The 17,826-nt window shown below is 35.3% G+C and overlaps 1 protein-coding gene and 5 non-coding genes across 6 annotated transcripts; 3 read left to right on the top strand and 3 right to left on the bottom strand.

Annotated features, from left to right (window-relative positions):
• Nucleotides 1-4,790: 4,790 nt before the first annotated feature.
• TRNAP-AGG (transfer RNA proline (anticodon AGG)) lies at nucleotides 4,791-4,862 on the bottom strand. Its single transcript has one exon. It is a non-coding gene; the product is annotated as a tRNA-Pro (tRNA).
• A 151-nt stretch (nucleotides 4,863-5,013) lies between these two features.
• TRNAP-AGG (transfer RNA proline (anticodon AGG)) lies at nucleotides 5,014-5,085 on the top strand. The gene has a single exon. It is a non-coding gene; the product is annotated as a tRNA-Pro (tRNA).
• Nucleotides 5,086-7,683: 2,598 nt separating this feature from the next.
• Nucleotides 7,684-7,755, bottom strand: TRNAP-AGG (transfer RNA proline (anticodon AGG)). The gene has a single exon. It is a non-coding gene; the product is annotated as a tRNA-Pro (tRNA).
• A 152-nt stretch (nucleotides 7,756-7,907) lies between these two features.
• On the top strand, nucleotides 7,908-7,979 carry TRNAP-AGG (transfer RNA proline (anticodon AGG)). Its single transcript has one exon. It is a non-coding gene; the product is annotated as a tRNA-Pro (tRNA).
• A 2,980-nt stretch (nucleotides 7,980-10,959) lies between these two features.
• Nucleotides 10,960-11,031, bottom strand: TRNAP-AGG (transfer RNA proline (anticodon AGG)). Its single transcript has one exon. It is a non-coding gene; the product is annotated as a tRNA-Pro (tRNA).
• Nucleotides 11,032-16,469: 5,438 nt separating this feature from the next.
• LOC128675435 (uncharacterized) lies at nucleotides 16,470-17,512 on the top strand. The gene has a single exon (XM_053754861.2). It carries the CDS (start codon nucleotides 16,790-16,792, stop codon nucleotides 17,201-17,203), a length of 414 nt encoding a protein of 137 aa, XP_053610836.1. The 5' UTR covers nucleotides 16,470-16,789; the 3' UTR covers nucleotides 17,204-17,512.
• Nucleotides 17,513-17,826: the final 314 nt, after the last annotated feature.

Genomic DNA, 17,826 nt, shown 5'->3' on the forward strand with positions numbered 1-17,826 from the left:
AGTCTATGAATTTCACCTACGGGTGTTACATTAGTTACGTATGTACGTACAGTCAACCGCATGTCAAGTTATTCTAGGTCCCTATACAGCGGTAATAGGGTCGATTTTGCAATGATTTTGAGTATGTTGATGTGCTGTTTAATGTATACATTACGGTTAATATTTTCATGTTTTCAGTACAACGGATTAATTAGTTGAAGTGCAGTGGGCGGAGCGTCTACTGCGCAGGACCGATGATAACCTTTGTGGCAGACAGTTCCTAGAATAACGGCTATGTAAAGTCGATAGCACATTAACAATTTATAGCAAATTCAACTCTATTACCAATACATAGAGTTCACTAACCAGGTAACATGGTGACAAGCTAGCGCAATCTAGGACATATAGGATTATGTAATTCAATATTGTTTCAAATTAATTAACATGATATTGTTTAATCGTCATCAGATAACATTGAAATATCACGTTTCCGAATAGTTGATGAAAATCAATATATTTTTTATTACAGTAACGTAATAGGAAGAAAAGTGGCATATAAATAAAAAAAACGGGTTGCACTCCGGGAGTGCCGGTAGAAATAAAAACTTTAATATTAACGTTGTGCATTTTTTCATCTTACGAATTTTCGATCAGGTCACGTGTCCTGCCGAGTTTAACATTTTTTACCCATCACAAAAAGTGCACAATGCCGCTAAAGAAGTTTTCACTTCAAAAACTATCGCTAAATGAAATAAAATCTGTAAAATATGCTACGCTACCTATAAAATTCCCAAAAACCAAAATTCCCGCGAAGATGAAGCCACAGAGTCCACAGAAAATTACATATTCTGTGAAAATAATAATGATTTTTACTTTCATTTTATTTTTGTCACAAGCAGCATCCGATCATGTTCGTCATAGAGGTCATAATAATGTATAGTCATCGGCGCTGAAGACACGTGTAAAATGTTAGCTCAATTTAATAACAGAAAGTAGGTCAAATTTTGCTCGCTACGATTGACCCTTATTAACTAACATTTAAGTTGATAAAAGCTTGTAACTGTATACGATTCAGAAAAGTTTTTATTTTATTCTACCAAACAGGCATACAGGCCACTAATGGAAAGTGGTCACCGCAGCCTATGGACGCCTACGCCACCTGACAAGCCACACGCGCGCTGCCTCTTTGTGCACTTTGTGACCTCACCCTTCACACAATAATTCGAGTTTGATTGCAGTTTGGCCGCTGAAATAGAAAGTGAGGTACCAATACCTAGGTCTGCCTCTATTATGTGTATGATGATTCATTTTTAGAATATTGAAATTCAATTTTCAGCTGTCTTAAAAAACATTGAAAAGGTTCTTAATTCGTCGCGACCCTTTTTTCGTGTAGGTTACTCGATTTTTGCGAGGACGTCTGGACCGATTTGAACTCAAGCCGTAGCTCGCATTATACATTTTTGTCTCTTTATTAATTTTATTTCACCGTTTTGAGTGCTAGAAATATTGAAGTTTGTTTACTTTTTTGGAAAAAATACTTATTAGTACAAAAAAATGTGTTCATAGTTTTTTTTTTCCGAAAGCCATTTTGATGTACTAAAGTCTATTTTCTTGTGTATCACGATTACTAAACTAAACTCGAGTTTTCTTAGTATTGCGACAGTTACATCATCCCAACTTGGCATTTCTCATGCCCATTATCTATTTGCCACGTTTTTATACCCTCTTACCCTACGCAAGAAGGGTTAACTCAAGAAAGTCATTATTTGTCATTAATTATTTTACTATTTTATATTTCCAAACAGTTTATTTTTTGTGCCACACAAAAAATAAACTGTCATGGCTCTAGACATGCCCAGTGCATAGCATTGCTCAGTGCTGCGTCGCGACGACGCAGGTCGTTGTAGCCATATGGTGTGCTCCGTTGTTTTCTATATAGGTTTTGACACTGAATTGCGTTGATGTACGTCGAAACTTCATACAATGTCGACGTTGTTTTGCGTTGATCCGATAAGCAAATAAAATATATCTTCAACCGATTGGGCTGAAATTTTATACATATATAGATTGAATGACAACGCATTATTATGATAAGCATGACCTGATGGTGCACCTAGAAACGGCTCCCGATTAGGGTACTTGTCAATAGTTTACGGACATAATTATGTCTGTGCAGTAAAATAAGTTTAATAAGTTTGTCACGTTTGAATAGAATAAAATCTCTCTGATGACAAAATAAGCTTGTGTAAAAAATTTCATTTTTGTAAATAACATTATATTTATCCTTTTATCCATACCAAATCTCAATTGGCCTAGTTTTTTTCCATTTACTTCATTCTAATAACAATAACATCGTCAAAGTATTTTATGCCAGTCATCAAAGTAAATACAGTAAACCGATCTCTGAGCTATATCATGACTCTATGAAAGGAAGGCTATATTTAAGCGAGTTTCAATCAGTCTACAAAAATAAACATTAAAAAAATGTTATGTCATTTTATTTCATTTGCAAATCATTATGTGGTGTTCTTTACCGCCAGAATTTCTAACGAATAATTTATATCGTACTAGCCGCTCGGCCCGGCTACGCTCGGGTAAAACCATATTAAAAGTAGGCTATGTCACTCCTGATGGTTTCGCCTATATCTGTGCCAAATATCATCAAATGCCCAGTATTCTTAGAGTTTATTAATTACAAACAAAAAAATAAAAAACTTTATAATATTATTATGGATTAGTATTGGTATATTAGTATGGATATAGCATAATTATATAACTTGACGGACTAACCCTGTGTCCCCAGTCGTACCTTAAAGTATAAATTATAATGGAACCCTATCTATATTTACTCAGTCTTGGTGGATTATTCTGCAATAATTTACTTTTAAATTTAATATAAGTTTAGTTTCGAATTTATTTTTTATTTTTTTATTGTTTCTTTACTTCCAATGTAAAAACTAAGTAAATACATGTACCCATTTTAATACAGCATTTATTACATTAAAATATTATTATTACGCTATTAGCTACTCGTGCTGAAATAAATTCACATACATGTCTATCTGTATCATTTATCCGCATTAGTATAATGGTACTTGTTGATTAATTATTGTTGACAATTTTCATGGCGACTTTCCGACATTCCGCCTTCCGTTTTTTATTTGTGAAGATTTATAATTTGTATATTATTTTTTCCATAATTTGTACTCTCATTATGCTATAAACCTTAGATCCTCAATTAAATCTTTAATTAAAATAATCCTAATAAATACAAACTTTAAAAAATATGTTTAAACTTACAGCTATAATGGGTACATGATAAAGTTTCAGACATTCTGATACAGCACAGTTGGTCTATAAATTCTACACGAAAGTCCGTGTAGTATGTGAAAACGTGAACTTAATGACACCTGTCTCGCACAATCGATGCGGTTACCATGAAGAATTATTATGTCTTTTCCTCGTCCTCCGAGGCGCAGCGGCCGCTTTCTGTAGGTCCTGGGTTCGACTTTGATATATAAAATTTTTGGTTAGTTTTTATTTAAGTCTATTTTAATTTAATTCATTTTGAAAAATCTAATTAAATGTGAAATAAAACTTTATTGTATGAAAAACAAATTATGTATGTCCTTGTCGGTCTGTATATTTATTTGTCCCAAATGACACGTTTTACAATTTGGATATGGCAAAGGCATAAATAGTAATTAAACATAATAAGACATAAGATAACTAAACAAGTAAAGACTTAATTAAACATAAGACTTAATTAAACATAAGACTCTTGAGTAAAAGATACAGTTATATGTCCATGGTCATTCACATTTTAAAAATCCAATCTCTCTCGTTATTTTTCATTTAACTTTAGTGCAGAATAACCCAGACCGAGAACAAGCCGGAAAGTAATTTTAATTACAATCCCGCTTGGTCACTGGATTTCCTCGGGGAATCTCCGTATGAAAGCGCTCTCATCTGTGAGTAAAAAATATATCACTTACATCTGCTAATTACTTGTGGCTTGTGTGGTCAAAGAAGCATCCTAATCGTATCCTAAATAATATTATAAACATGCGAAAGTATGTTTGTTTGTTACTTCATATCTATATAATCAATCATCTTGAAATTTTGCATATACTTACTTATTCAATTACAGGGATGGACGTAGGGTGCCATTCAATCCGGAAAAAATAAATGTTCCCTTGGAAAATATTACGCGGGTTGAGTCGCAGTCAAAAGCTGGTTTATAAATAAACCAAATCACTGTTTTTATTTATATAGGTGGGCAAGATTGTATAACCAACTTTTAACTAGCTGGCAACTTGGTTATTCATTGAAGTTTAATCTAAATTTGATGTCGTCGATACACTTGGGTGATTTTACATCACTTAAGTAAACTTAGTAAAGACGATGTCTTGTCCTTAAACTTCTCTAATGAACATCATATTTATGATATCACTTTGTGCTATTATTCAAAATTCTCTAATCCATACTAAACATAAATAACATGATAAATGCTAAAGTCTGTCTGTCTGTTTCGCTTTCACGGGTAAATCGCTCGACGGATTTTGATATGGTCTGGTATGCCCAATAGTTTCGGCTGTACGTTGTCTGTCTGTCAAGCAGTCAGTCGGTCAGTCACTCAGTAACAGAGGAGTTTAAATATATAAATTATGCAACTTCTCTCTCATCTTTGCGTGTTCGTTGGATATGGAATGGTACTATTCTAGGGCGGAACTACACACCACTATGATATTTGTACACTATGAAATTTTTTTTAGTCTAATATTTTCATAATTTTGTAAAAAAAATATATTGGGCTCGTCCGGGATTTGAACCCGGGACCTCTCGCACCCTAAGCGAAAATCATACCCCTAGACCAACGAGCCACCTGTTTATTAGTCTTCAATATATTTATACAATGGATGTTGATAGTATTTATTATTTATTTTATTGAAGTACAATAAAAGTTTATCAAATAGATAAGGACATCACAAGATTAACCCAATATGAAGTAGTAACTAATAGAAATGAACAGGTGGCTCGTTGGTCTAGGGGTATGATTTTCGCTTAGGGTGCGAGAGGTCCCGGGTTCAAATCCCGGACGAGCCCAATATGTTTTTTGACAAAAAATATAAAATATCTTGTCTAAAAATAAAGGAAATGAGCTATTACGAATAGCCGTAATAGTTCATTTTCTTTATTTTTATTATCTAAATTTGAAATATAGATTTGAAATTTCGAAAATCTTTAATTACAAAAAATCTAAAAATATTGTATTAATAATATATTTACTTTTTTAAATCAATCAATCATAAAGTACAATCAAATCCAAAATAGCAAATTTACAAATCGATCAAAATCCGTATCACTGATGTTAATTATAAAACCACAGAGTACAGGCGACCGCAGACCGACTTGTCCAAATTCGCCATCCATCCACACAGACACAGAGGCCCATGCCGGTCATTAAGTTGCCCTTACTTACTGTGCGGTTGACTGTACCCATTTGTTGATACCACGACATCATTCTAGTCGCAATTTTTATCACTGATTATTGTTTGATGCCTTATGAAAATTCGATCAACCATGAAAATAATGCCTTATGAAAATGGAACTTGGCGGATGACATCTGGCGCACGCATCCGGAGATGTGGACACATGGACACACATATTGACCGCATGGAGACTAACCGATAGCTGCTAGGTAAATACAGGGTCAAATACATAGGAAAAATAGATGACTTTTGGACAAGGAATGGAGAGGAAAATAAAAAAATAAATAATAAATGACATATATAAGGACTAATCACACAGATTGAGCTAGCCTTAAAGTAATTTCGAGACTTGTGTTATAGGATAGACATACAGATGCACACGTTAAACTTATAACGCCCCATCACTCTGTCTTCGGGGGTAACAAAAATGATGTATAATTTTAGGTTATCACAACTTCTTCATAGTCGTATTCCTCATGGCTGAGGTTCGTGGTTTGCCATTGCCTTAAGGCATAAATAGTAATTAAACATAATAAGACATAAGATAACTAAACATAAGACTTAATTAAACATAAGACTTAATTAAACATAAGACTTAATTAAACATAAGACTTAATTAAACATAAGACTTAATTAAACATAAGACTTAATTAAACATAAGACTTAATTAAACATAAGACTTAATTAAACATAAGACTTAATTAAACATAAGACTTAATTAAACATAAGACCTAATTAAACATAAGACTTAATTAAACATAAGACTTAATTAAACATAAGACTTAATTAAACATAAGACTTAATTAAACATAAGACTTAATTAAACATAAGACTTAATTAAACATAAGACTTAATTAAACATAAGACTTAATTAAACATAAGACTTAATTAAACATAAGACTTAATTAAACATAAGACTTAATTAAACATAAGACTTAATTAAACATAAGACTTAATTAAACATAAGACTTAATTAAACATAAGACTTAATTAAACATAAGACTTAATTAAACATAAGACTTAATTAAACATAAGACTTAATTAAACATAAGACTTAATTAAACATAAGACTTAATTAAACATAAAACTTAATTAAACATAAGACTTAATTAAACATAAGACTTAATTAAACATAAGACTTAATTAAACATAAGACTTAATTAAACATAAGACTCTTGAGTAATAGATACAGCTATATGTCCATGGTCATTTACATTTTGAAAATCAAATCTCTCTCGTTATTTTTCATTTAACTTTAGTGCAGAATAACCCCAGAGCGAGAACAAGCCGGAAAGTAATTTTAATTACAATCCCGCTTGGTCACTGGATTTCCTCGGGGAATCTCCGTATGAAAGCGCTCTCATCTGTGAGTAAAAAATATATCACTTACACCTGCTAATTACTTGTGGCTTGTGTGGTCAAAGAAGCATCCTAATCGTATCCTAAATATTATTATAAACATGCGAAAGTATGTTTGTTTGTTACTTCATATCTATATAATCAATCATCTTGAAATTTTGCATATACTTACTTATTCAATTACAGAGATGGACGTAGGGTGCCATTCAATCCGGAAAAAATAAATGTTCCCTTGGAAAATGTACGCGGGTTGAGTCGCAGTCAAAAGCTGGTTTATAAATAAACCAAATCACTGTTTTTATTTATATAGGTGGGCAAGATTGTATAACCAACTTTTAACTAGTTGGCAACTTGGTTATTCATTGAAGTTTAATCTAAATTTGATGTCGTCGATACACTTGGGTGATTTTACATCACTTAAGTAAACTTAGTAAAGACGATGTCTTGTCCTTAAACTTCTCTAATGAACATCATATTTATGATATCACTTTGTGCTATTATTCAAAATTCTCTAATCCATACTAAACATAAATAACATGATAAATGCTAAAGTCTGTCTGTCTTGTCTGTTTGTTTCGCTTTCACGGGTAAATCGCTCGACGGATTTTGATATGGTCTGATATGCCCAATAGTTTCGGCTGTACGTTGTCTGTCTGTCAAGCAGTCAGTCGGTCAGTCACTCAGTAACAGAGGAGTTTAAATATATAAATTATGCAACTTCTCTCTCATCTTTGCGTGTTCGTTAGATATGGAATGGTACTATTCTAGGGCGGAACTACACACTACTATGATACTTATACACTATGAGTGTTTTTTAGTCTAATATTTTCGTAATTTTGTAAAAAAAAATATTGGGCTCGTCCGGGATTTGAACCCGGGACCTCTCGCACCCTAAGCGAAAATCATACCCCTAGACCAACGAGCCACCTGTTTATTAGTCTTCAATGGATGTTGATAGTATTTATTATTTAGTATTTATTATTTATGTTATTGAAGTACAATAAAAGTTTATCAAATAGATAAGGACATCACAAGATTAACCCAATATGAAGTAGTAACTAATAGAAATGAACAGGTGGCTCGTTGGTCTAGGGGTATGATTTTCGCTTAGGGTGCGAGAGGTCCCGGGTTCAAATCCCGGACGAGCCCAATATGTTTTTTGACAAAAATTATAAAATATCTTGTCTAAAAATAAAGGAAATGAGCTTTTACGAATAGCCGTAATAGTTCATTTTCTTTATTTTTATTATCTAAATTTGAAATATAGATTTGAAATTTCGAAAATCTTTAATTACAAAAAATCTAAAAGTATTGTATTAATAATATAATTACTTTTTTAAATCAATCAATCATAAAGTACAATCAAATCCAAAATAGCAAATTTACAAATCGATCAAAATTCGTATCACTAATGTTAATTATAAAACCACAGAGTACAGTCGACCGCAGACCGACTTGTCCAAATTCGCCATCCATCCACACAGACACAGAGACTCATGCCGGTCATTAAGTTGCCCTTACTTACTGTGCGGTTGACTGTACCCATTTGTTGATACCACGACATAATTCTAGTCGCAATTTTTATCACTGATTATTGTTTGATGCCTTATGAAAATTCGATCAACCATGAAAATAATGCCTTATGAAAATGGAACTGGGCGGATGACATCTGCCGCACGCATCCGGAGATGTGGACACATGGACACACATATTGACCGCATGGAGACTAACCGATGGCTGCTAGGTAAATACAGGAAAATACATAGGTCAAAGGTCAAATACATAGGAAAAATAGATGAATTTTCGACAAGGAATGGAGAGGAAAATAAATAAATAACATATATAAGGACTAATCACACAAATTGAGCTAGCCTTAAAGTAATTTCGAGACTTGTGTTATAGGATAGACATACAGATGCACACGTTAAACTTATAACGCCCCATCACTCTGTCTTCGGGGCTTAAAAAAATATCACAACTTCTTCATAGTCGTATTCCTCATGGCTGAAGTTCGTGGTCATTACGTGGAATTAAACAACACACACACCTTTCTTGGCATTAATAATGGAGTGGTTTGCCATTGCCTTCTCCATTCTCACGGTGTTTTCCTTCACCGGAAGCAAGTGGTGGTCGATAAAAACAACTAAGTATACATGGGTCAGATTGGTATACAAACTCATGTGGCATGAGTAGGATTCAAACCTGGGACCTTTCGATCCACAGGCGGGCATCTTAACCACTACACTACCACCGCTTCACAACACAATCGCTATCACAACACAATCGGTAATAGGATCATTCATACACTCTAGAACGAAATATAAAAAAAATAAGACATGATATTTTCCTTGTAGATGTCCAATAATCACACTATGTATCACTCGGAAGAAAAAGCGATTCCTAAATCGATTGCCTCTCACGTCGTATATATCACACATTCATTGGTAATCCATCCCTTTCTTCCCTCGACCGAGTCACAATTGTTTTTCCAATACTTTTTGTTTACCTAAGTTTAGATTTTCTCCATTTGTTTTGTTTTTCTTCAATAACAATACTTGGAAAACATTTTTGTTTAATTTTCTATTGTCCTTCTTGAGACGTTGCAGTTAAAATTAATTTTGTTTGACTTTCTTGTTAGTATCCGGATAAAACTTTGTTACTAGGTATTAATAGTATAGTTCCTAGGTAAAACAATTACGTTATTAAAATTATCAATTTTTCTGTATTTTTCATGATCAAACGATGGATAATAAGATGCGTTTTCATATAAGTCATTAGCTATTTTTCATTTATTCTAGCAAATCTATTCTCAAAAGTATCTCCATATTTCGTACCTCTAATTTAGAAATTTCATATATTAACGTGTCACACAACTATGTGTCGTTTAATGGTTACAAACTTGCTCCCATTTCTGTGTAAATAGTTGGATCTCAGCTGTCTGTCTGTTAGTAATACCTCCACTAAATTAGGTAGACAGGGCAGGATCAGGGGGAGGGCAGGCGGAGCTTGGGGCCTCGAAATGACATTTCGAGAATTTTTAAATATATAGGTATAGATTACTTTCATTGTCGTACAAATTTCAACTCATATGTGGTACGACTTCCTACTCATCATATACCTGAAGGTATCATCATATACCTCCGGAGAGGAGGCTTTTGCCCAGCTGTGGGACTTAAACAGCTAATAAAAAAGAAAATCGTGGGAGGCTATGAGATACCTCGTCTCTGTGTAGTGCGTCACAGAATAGGACATTACGCACAAAATAAAATTATAATTAATTTAGTGTTTTTTTTTATATGTATGCGTCTGTAAGGTAATTATTATACTATGAGCCATAAGCAAGTAAATCAATAATGCATTGCTTACTTTGTTTGGTACGTTACCTGAAACAAAGGACTTATCATTACTGCTGTTGAAACGAAACAATTTATTCGTTAGCTAATTGTTGAAAAGACTTGACCTGAAAAAAAATCTCCAGGTAAATCTTAATCGAAATTATTTTCCTAATAAGAAAAAAAAATCTGATCTCTGCTCCCCAATTTTGTTACCACAAAGCCTACACTACTACTACACTACCTAAATCGGGCCCTGTCACAGAGAGGGCCCGATTTTGAAAGATACTGTGGAGTTATACCTACTGAGGTATAACTCGACAGGTCAATGCAGTCACCTGGGCTGTATTTCGGAAATCTGCAAGATGGCGGCGGACGCGCATAGATGGCACTCCTGACTTGTCTCATAATACCCGAGACTTACTACGCACGCCGTTATGTGGCTCTCAAACTTTGAAGTTGCATTTCTATAAATTACCTGTTTAATACAGGTTCTGTGTCCGGTCTCCACTAATAGAACCAGTAATCAGATTTATAATACTACTCAGGTCCTGTTTCAACGTTTGCTGTTAAAGTATCTGATAGTCTATATGTAACATATCAAACAGATAAAAATATTTTATTTAATATTTAGCTTGACCAGTTGAAAGAAAAATGAGATTTGGCAAAGCGATCCAAAATTGGGACTTGGCAATTATAACTTCAGAACAACAGCTTGAGAAATCAAAATTATTGGCTTTTGATTTATTATTTTGAGTTGACAAAATCACTACATTGTAAACAGCAAAAATATATTTGGGCTCGTCCGGGATTTGAACCCGGGACCTCTCGCACCCTAAGCGAAAATCATACCCCTAGACCAACGAGCCAATTATTTATTACCTTCTAGCAGACCTACTCCATCGATATCTGCGTTTTAGATAACATTATTGTTATTCCATGTTATAAATCTATATGATAATAGTTTTATTGCAAGGCAATAAAATTAATATCTACGGGCATTAGTTATCTAAAACTTTATATAATCACTTTGTTGTGTATTAATCAGGTTATTTGACAAAATTTTACCAGTTACTTCTTCGGAGAGTTAGTATAACATTTGTTTACATAGTGACAAATGTTTATCGAGTGACCTTAACTCTGCTCTATTTCCCATCACACCGTATCTCTATATATAGGCCCTCACCATTTGAGAAATACTGCTCTTTATTGAAATCCTCTATGGAATGCCCTCTGATCTGCATATCGTCAAATGTGACTCACATACTTGGTGAAATTCACGCATACCAGGACATAACCCCGTCATTTTAAGGTCCAAAATTCTATGACAACCTGGAAATATACCTTGGTTTGGTCTCAGATACTCTCATTCCATTCTAAATGAAATTGTTCAGTGTAAGCCACTTGATGTCGTTAGTTTTCTCTCTTCTTTGATATTATTGGAATTTAATTACAGTGTTTCACTGGAAGCCGTGGCACGGCTACAAAAAATTTCATTAACTACATTTTAACTCAATGATATATTCTGAAAAGGTTTGTCAAAAAGCTATTAAGCTCGAAAGCAAGAACAAATGAATCATTACGATAATTATCTAAAAAACTAATCATTCTCACTATCGCAATCACTCTAATCGGAAAATAGTTCCATGGAACTAGTGAGATTTTTTTTCCTCTGTAGTTCCATTGACGCTTCAAAGTCAATGCAATACAGCTGAACGAATCACATTTATGAAATCGAGATAATCTTGTGATCAAAGAAATAGAGAAAATACTACAATTTTCTATTTGTTAAAATAATACTCAGGAACGTTTTTCTAAGAACATAATCTTGAAAAGTAAAGCCTACACACCTATTTTATACAAGTTCTTGTCAATACGATGGGCCTTTAATAGACTTCGATTTTTCTTCCTTAGAAAAATTTTCTAATGGTGTCATTTGTTATTTCTTTCCATACCTTTGAAAACACCATTTGGACCAAATGGCATTCAATTTTCTTTCTTATTGAACCTGAAAACGATAAAGTGCCCGAAAGGTTTTAATAGCTGATTTATTATGTTTTCATAGCCGCGTTATGTTTTTCAATAACTTAATCAAATAGTAACTTCTTCATAACTGAGGGTCATGATCATTACGTGGAATGAAACACTCACAACAACTGTCTTGGCACTATTAATGGAGTGGTTCGGTATTTCCTTCTCCATTTCACAAGTTTCACTGAAAGCCATGGCACGATATAATTACGACACGACATAATTAACCAGTGTGCAGGTGTCCTCATGAAGTTTTCCTTCACTGGAAGCAGGTCTTTAAAAATGAGTCAGATTGGTATACAAACTCATGTGGCATGAGTAGGATCCTAATCTGGGACCTTTCGATCCACAGACGGGTGCCTTAACCATTACACCACTACCACCGCTTCGCCTCTGGTAGTAACTTAGAGAATTGAAAAGAGATCACAAAATTTTTGATTGCAAAATTTCAAGTTACTTTTTTCAATTCCTGACGAAATCGTTTATTTCTATTAGTAAAATCGTCAAATTTTGTATAATCATTTCTTAAATCTGAATTAAACAGCTAATTCTAGACAGAAATTTCTTATACGCGAAAAGAAAAATAAACCCGATCATCATGAAAATACACACCACTAAGAAAAACGAATTACCTGGGTAAAAAATTAACTAACTGGCGTAATTAAAAATTACCCTTAATTACCAAAATTCTATATAATCCAATTAATCGCTCCCTTTGTGTTCAACGTAAGTATACTGTGTAGTTTTCAGTGGCATTCAGTCTGTTTGCGACAGCCATCCAATAATATCCCCCGATTCGTTCATTTCAACCTAATCAAGGGTCAGTCGATACATTAAGGTCTACAATTGCACATTGTAAACTTGAAATTGTAATGAAACTGTTGTTGAATCCTCATTGAGATACCTACTTGTCTTTGATTTTATTTGTTTGATATGATTTTATTTTATCTAACAGTGGCGACCCTTTGGTCGCCACTGTAAAATTTTGACGATCAAATTACTTTGGTTTTGATTTTTGAAGGTTTTGATTACCAGGTATAGTATTTGTACTGGAAGTAAGTGTTGTCTAATCTGTAGTATTATATAAACCCGCATATTACTAACCTCAATCGTGTTGACAATTCATAATCCCAGGTTTAAATTTGTCCCGTAAATTTGCAAGCGGGTGTTACTATGGACTGATGTAGGTAGGTGCTCAGGTAAATGCATGTAACTAGATGAGATTGTTTGCACTAAACGGACTGCAGCTATAGCATAATAATCCTTACCCTTACTTTACATATTATAAAACAAAGTCCTCTGGCGCGTCTGGCGGTTTTCATTTCATTCCTGAAGAAGGTTAGGAAGGAAGAATAATAAATTATACTAAGTGTATAATTTATTATGTTCTTACCCGAGCGAAGCCGATACGGTAATAATGTAATAATTGCAGATTTTTGTTAGAAACATACATGAACAAAGGGTCGTAGGTTGATGAGATGAACACTGTTAAAATCAATGAAATATCCGACGTGAACCCGAACGAAAACCGCGAAATATTTGCAAAACGAATCGGTGGCCGTCAACTAGAATGTCTTTTTTCATGTGTGTGTTAAGTTTATCGACACACGTTACTGTGTGAATGAATGAATGAATTACTGGGAGTACACAGTTTCCTCTTGAATCTCATTCCTCATCCCGAAATAAGTATCTAGATATGTGCTTACTCAACACACTTGTGTATATTTAATACCAATGTGTATGTGTAACGTACAACACGGTTTGTGAGCTGACACGGCTATGAAAGGGCCGGGTGTAACTCTGAAACTTCTAGGAACCCGGAAACTTTTGAGTCGTTAGGCGATTGGGATCGCGAGATAATTGTTCGCGGTCCCAGTTGCCTAAGCAATGTTTCTGAATATTCATGTCATGTCATTAAAACTGGAGATTCAATCACTCAAAAATTTTTGGGATAACTAAAATATGTTTTTCGAGATAAAAGCACCTATGTGTTATTCCAGGTTATATTCTACCCGTGTATCAAATATTATAACAATCCGTCTAGTACATTTTGCGTGAAAGAGTGACAAACATACACACATATATTTCCGTATTTCAAAAAATATATTTGACTAATAATGAATTTTTCGACTTTTTGTCACTAGATAGCGGTAGTCGTTAAATCCATGTCAGATGCGTTTAGATAACTTGAATAAAATTTAAAACCAGCACACACTTATAATAAAGAAAAATTGATCTATTCGCTTCACGACTAGTCCCTAGGACCGCTTCACTATCGCTTCACGACTAGTCCCATTGAACCCATTCGGCTGCAGTTCTTCAGCGACTGGGACCGCGGTCCCAACATCTCGCAGTCCCAATCGCCTGAAATCCCAAACTTTTCCCGAGATTGCATTTCACCGTACAACTTCATTACAGTATTTGAAGTTTGGACGAGGGAATATTCAGTTCTGTTAGCAGTCTAAGGATAACAATCTCGAATGTTCTAGCAACTGAGTAGTTATTTCTTCAATAGAAATTCCGTCTACTTTCTTTGAGATAAATCTTACTTGATTTTTTCGCTTGTAATATTGAACCTTATTCTGATTTCGATAGTTTTTAAGAAACAGAATAGTTCAGTTTGTCGCTGTTCGTTTATAACGGAACAAAATCAATCGGTAGTTATTTTATCATACCAAAATAAGTTTGATTTTAGACAGAATATAAGAATTATCATTCGCTTCCTGCTGTCTTTCTGTCCCTATGTATGCTTAGATCTTTAAAACTACGCAACGGATGATGATGCATATTTTTTTAATAGATTGAGTCATTCAAGAGGAAGATTTATGTATATACAACATGCATAACATTGCACCCGCGCGAATACGGGCGGGTCGTAATAATTCAGACCAATTTTATGAGTTCAACCGCGTTTCTCTCTTTATAGAAACTCTTTGTCACAATAAATACAGTTCTATGTACAAAATACCGAATTATTTACTAAGTACACCATTTGTCTGTACCAATACTATTTTAGTAATATTATTATATAGTACATAAAATAGTATGGAAAAATACTTTCAATATATCAGTATTTTATTTTAATAGACTCAAATACATCCTGAAACCGAACAAGTTCCCTTTGCACAATATTGCATATAAACCTAGTTGTGAGCGTCTTTGACTAGACTCCTTTGTACACAACGTATACCTGAAACTCCTTTGCGAGACTCAAGGCGGATGTAACTTGCAAACGGATTATCGGAAATCTCATACACACACCCACCCGAGCTGTGTTCCAGGAAAATCTGGATATCATGCAGTAATAGCACATAGCTCATCGTATGCCGGCTACATAAGGCTGGTATTGATTTTTACAATTACATAGACAGTACATAGCTATCATATGGCCTGAACTGAGTGGAAAACGCGCGCGGTGTTTTTCCCGGCTGCGTGTCTATTTTCAAACCTGGACGATATTAATCCCCGTCCGTTAACAAAGGATCGCTCGAAATTTCCGAATACGAAATCACGTCTCTTTTGAAGCTCGCTTGTCAGTTTCACTGGTGTTCGGAAGCGTTTTAAATTTACTTTTCGCGTTATATAACTGACAACGTAAATTTGTCTTTATAAAAAGCTTATTCACGATATTTTTTACAAGGTTTTATTTAACTTGCAATGTACCTATCTTGGGTGGAATATTGCAACTCAGTTTTGAAGCAGATATCTTCAATCGATTGAGCTGAAATTTTGTACACACGTTTAGTTTGGACGACAATACATTATTATGATAAGCATGACCTGATGGTGCACCCAGGAACGCCTTGAGGCGTGGTAAATCCTCTACGGTTTACGGCACGAATATGACTTTTTACCACACTTTTAATGCAAAAAGATCTCTCTGACAGCAGTAAAAAAGCTTGTGTCAAAAATGTATTTTTTGTAAAAAAACTTGTTTATACTGTATGTATGTAGCTGTGTCATGTACTTAGACAATTAGTTTAAATATTGTCCTTAAAATTCTAGGTTTTCTGTTTCTATTTGTTATAATTATAATATTATTATTATTATTTAGATAAAATAATATCAACTAAGTACACTTGCAAGGTGAAATTATATAGGCACACAAGTAAACACAAATACAAGTCGAATGTATGTAGTATAGAACGATGTATCTGTGACAAAGGCGGTCCGTCGTATTCCAATGAAACTATGTGCTAGCTATGGCTTTGTTTACGCCAAGTCGAGGCTTAATTAATCGACGTCGCCACCTTGAGACTTGAGACAGCATGCGATCCACCTGAGCGGCAGATGCGAGCCAGCTGCCGGCCCGGGCAGTCCTCCCCCCGCGCTCCCGCCCGGACGCGCAATCGCGGCTAACAGTTTTATTTCCCCGAATAAACTTTATCAAACAAAGCGTGCGTGCCCCGCGCCCTGCATCTGCTCGGCCAGCTGTTCCCGCTGCAGCTGGCCTCCCCGTCCCGCTCGCACGTCCGCCCCGCCCGCCGCCAGAGCGAGACGCCCTATCAGTGTAATCGTATCGAGGCCCTTCAATTCCCTGTGCACAGCCCATTCGCAGTCTGGATCCGGACGCCGACGGCGCGAATACAAAGTGTGATGAAACTTAAACGTAAACAGGAGGCTGAGAAAGAAGTGAGCGAGGATCGCGATAGGAGGGTGAAGCGTCGCCGCAAGCGAGCCCGCAGCGAGCCGATGCTGGACACCGACAACGCTGAGAAACGGGAAGCCCTGAGGCGCCTGTTCGGGCGCATCTGCTCCGTGGAGGTGGACGGCCCTCGTATCACTCAGGAGGATTTGGAGGACGGCAACAGCAGCTACGGCGACGAGAACGACGACCCCCTGCTGGATTCTGTGCCGGTGGACATGGACCCGGAGCAGCTCGGGTTCCTGGTGTGCGCGCAGGAGACGCTGCGTTTCCTGCACGGGCGCGGGATACCGATCCAGCACCCGGTGTTCTCACGGCTGCGCTCGCGCCTGCTGCGCGGGATCGACGAGATGGCGGTGGCCTGAGCGATGCTCGGCCCAGAGCCCCGATACTAATCCCCCTGTGTACCTGAAGTCACCCTTTTCGAGAGACTTTCTATTTTCCGACAGTGTTTTTCCTAAGTGTTTCCCCCTTAAAACAAAGGACTCTCACACCTTTTCTTCGGGCTCTGGTTTAGTACTTAAGATGGACAGAGTAAAGTTGGAAGTTGCTTGGCAAAGCAACAGGTGGCCCGGTAGGGTAATCTAGTCACTATCTAGTCAGATTATGTTTATAATTGATAAGCAAGATATTCTATTGATGTAAAAATGCCAAATTAAATCTACTAAAATACAGTGTTGTGTTTATTTATTTCACCATTCTCACATCTTATTTTGCATTTGCGAAGGTGTTATCCATTGTTGTGATAAGTACTTCATACTATATGTACCTAAATATAAATATATAACTTCTATAACTAATATAAATAATAATAACTTATCTCTTGGGAGTTTCCATTTTCCAAGCTATGGAAAAATTTACTCAATTTTGTTATAATCCTTGTTGGATTTTTACGTAAGTAATAAACGTAAATTCAAATTTTCGTTTTTATAATAGAAGGGAATTAACTTCTTAGATAACAAGCTGATCATTTGCACGCGCATATCTT

The sequence above is a fragment of the Plodia interpunctella genome, chromosome 14 (assembly GCF_027563975.2).
Source record: "Plodia interpunctella isolate USDA-ARS_2022_Savannah chromosome 14, ilPloInte3.2, whole genome shotgun sequence".
NCBI classification, from domain to species: domain Eukaryota; kingdom Metazoa; phylum Arthropoda; class Insecta; order Lepidoptera; family Pyralidae; genus Plodia; species Plodia interpunctella.

What these genes read in the sequence shown, in the direction of transcription:
- LOC128675435 (XM_053754861.2), top strand. Translation starts at nt 16,790, where the DNA reads ATGAAACTTAAACGTAAACAGGAGGCTGAGAAAGAAGTGAGCGAGGAT.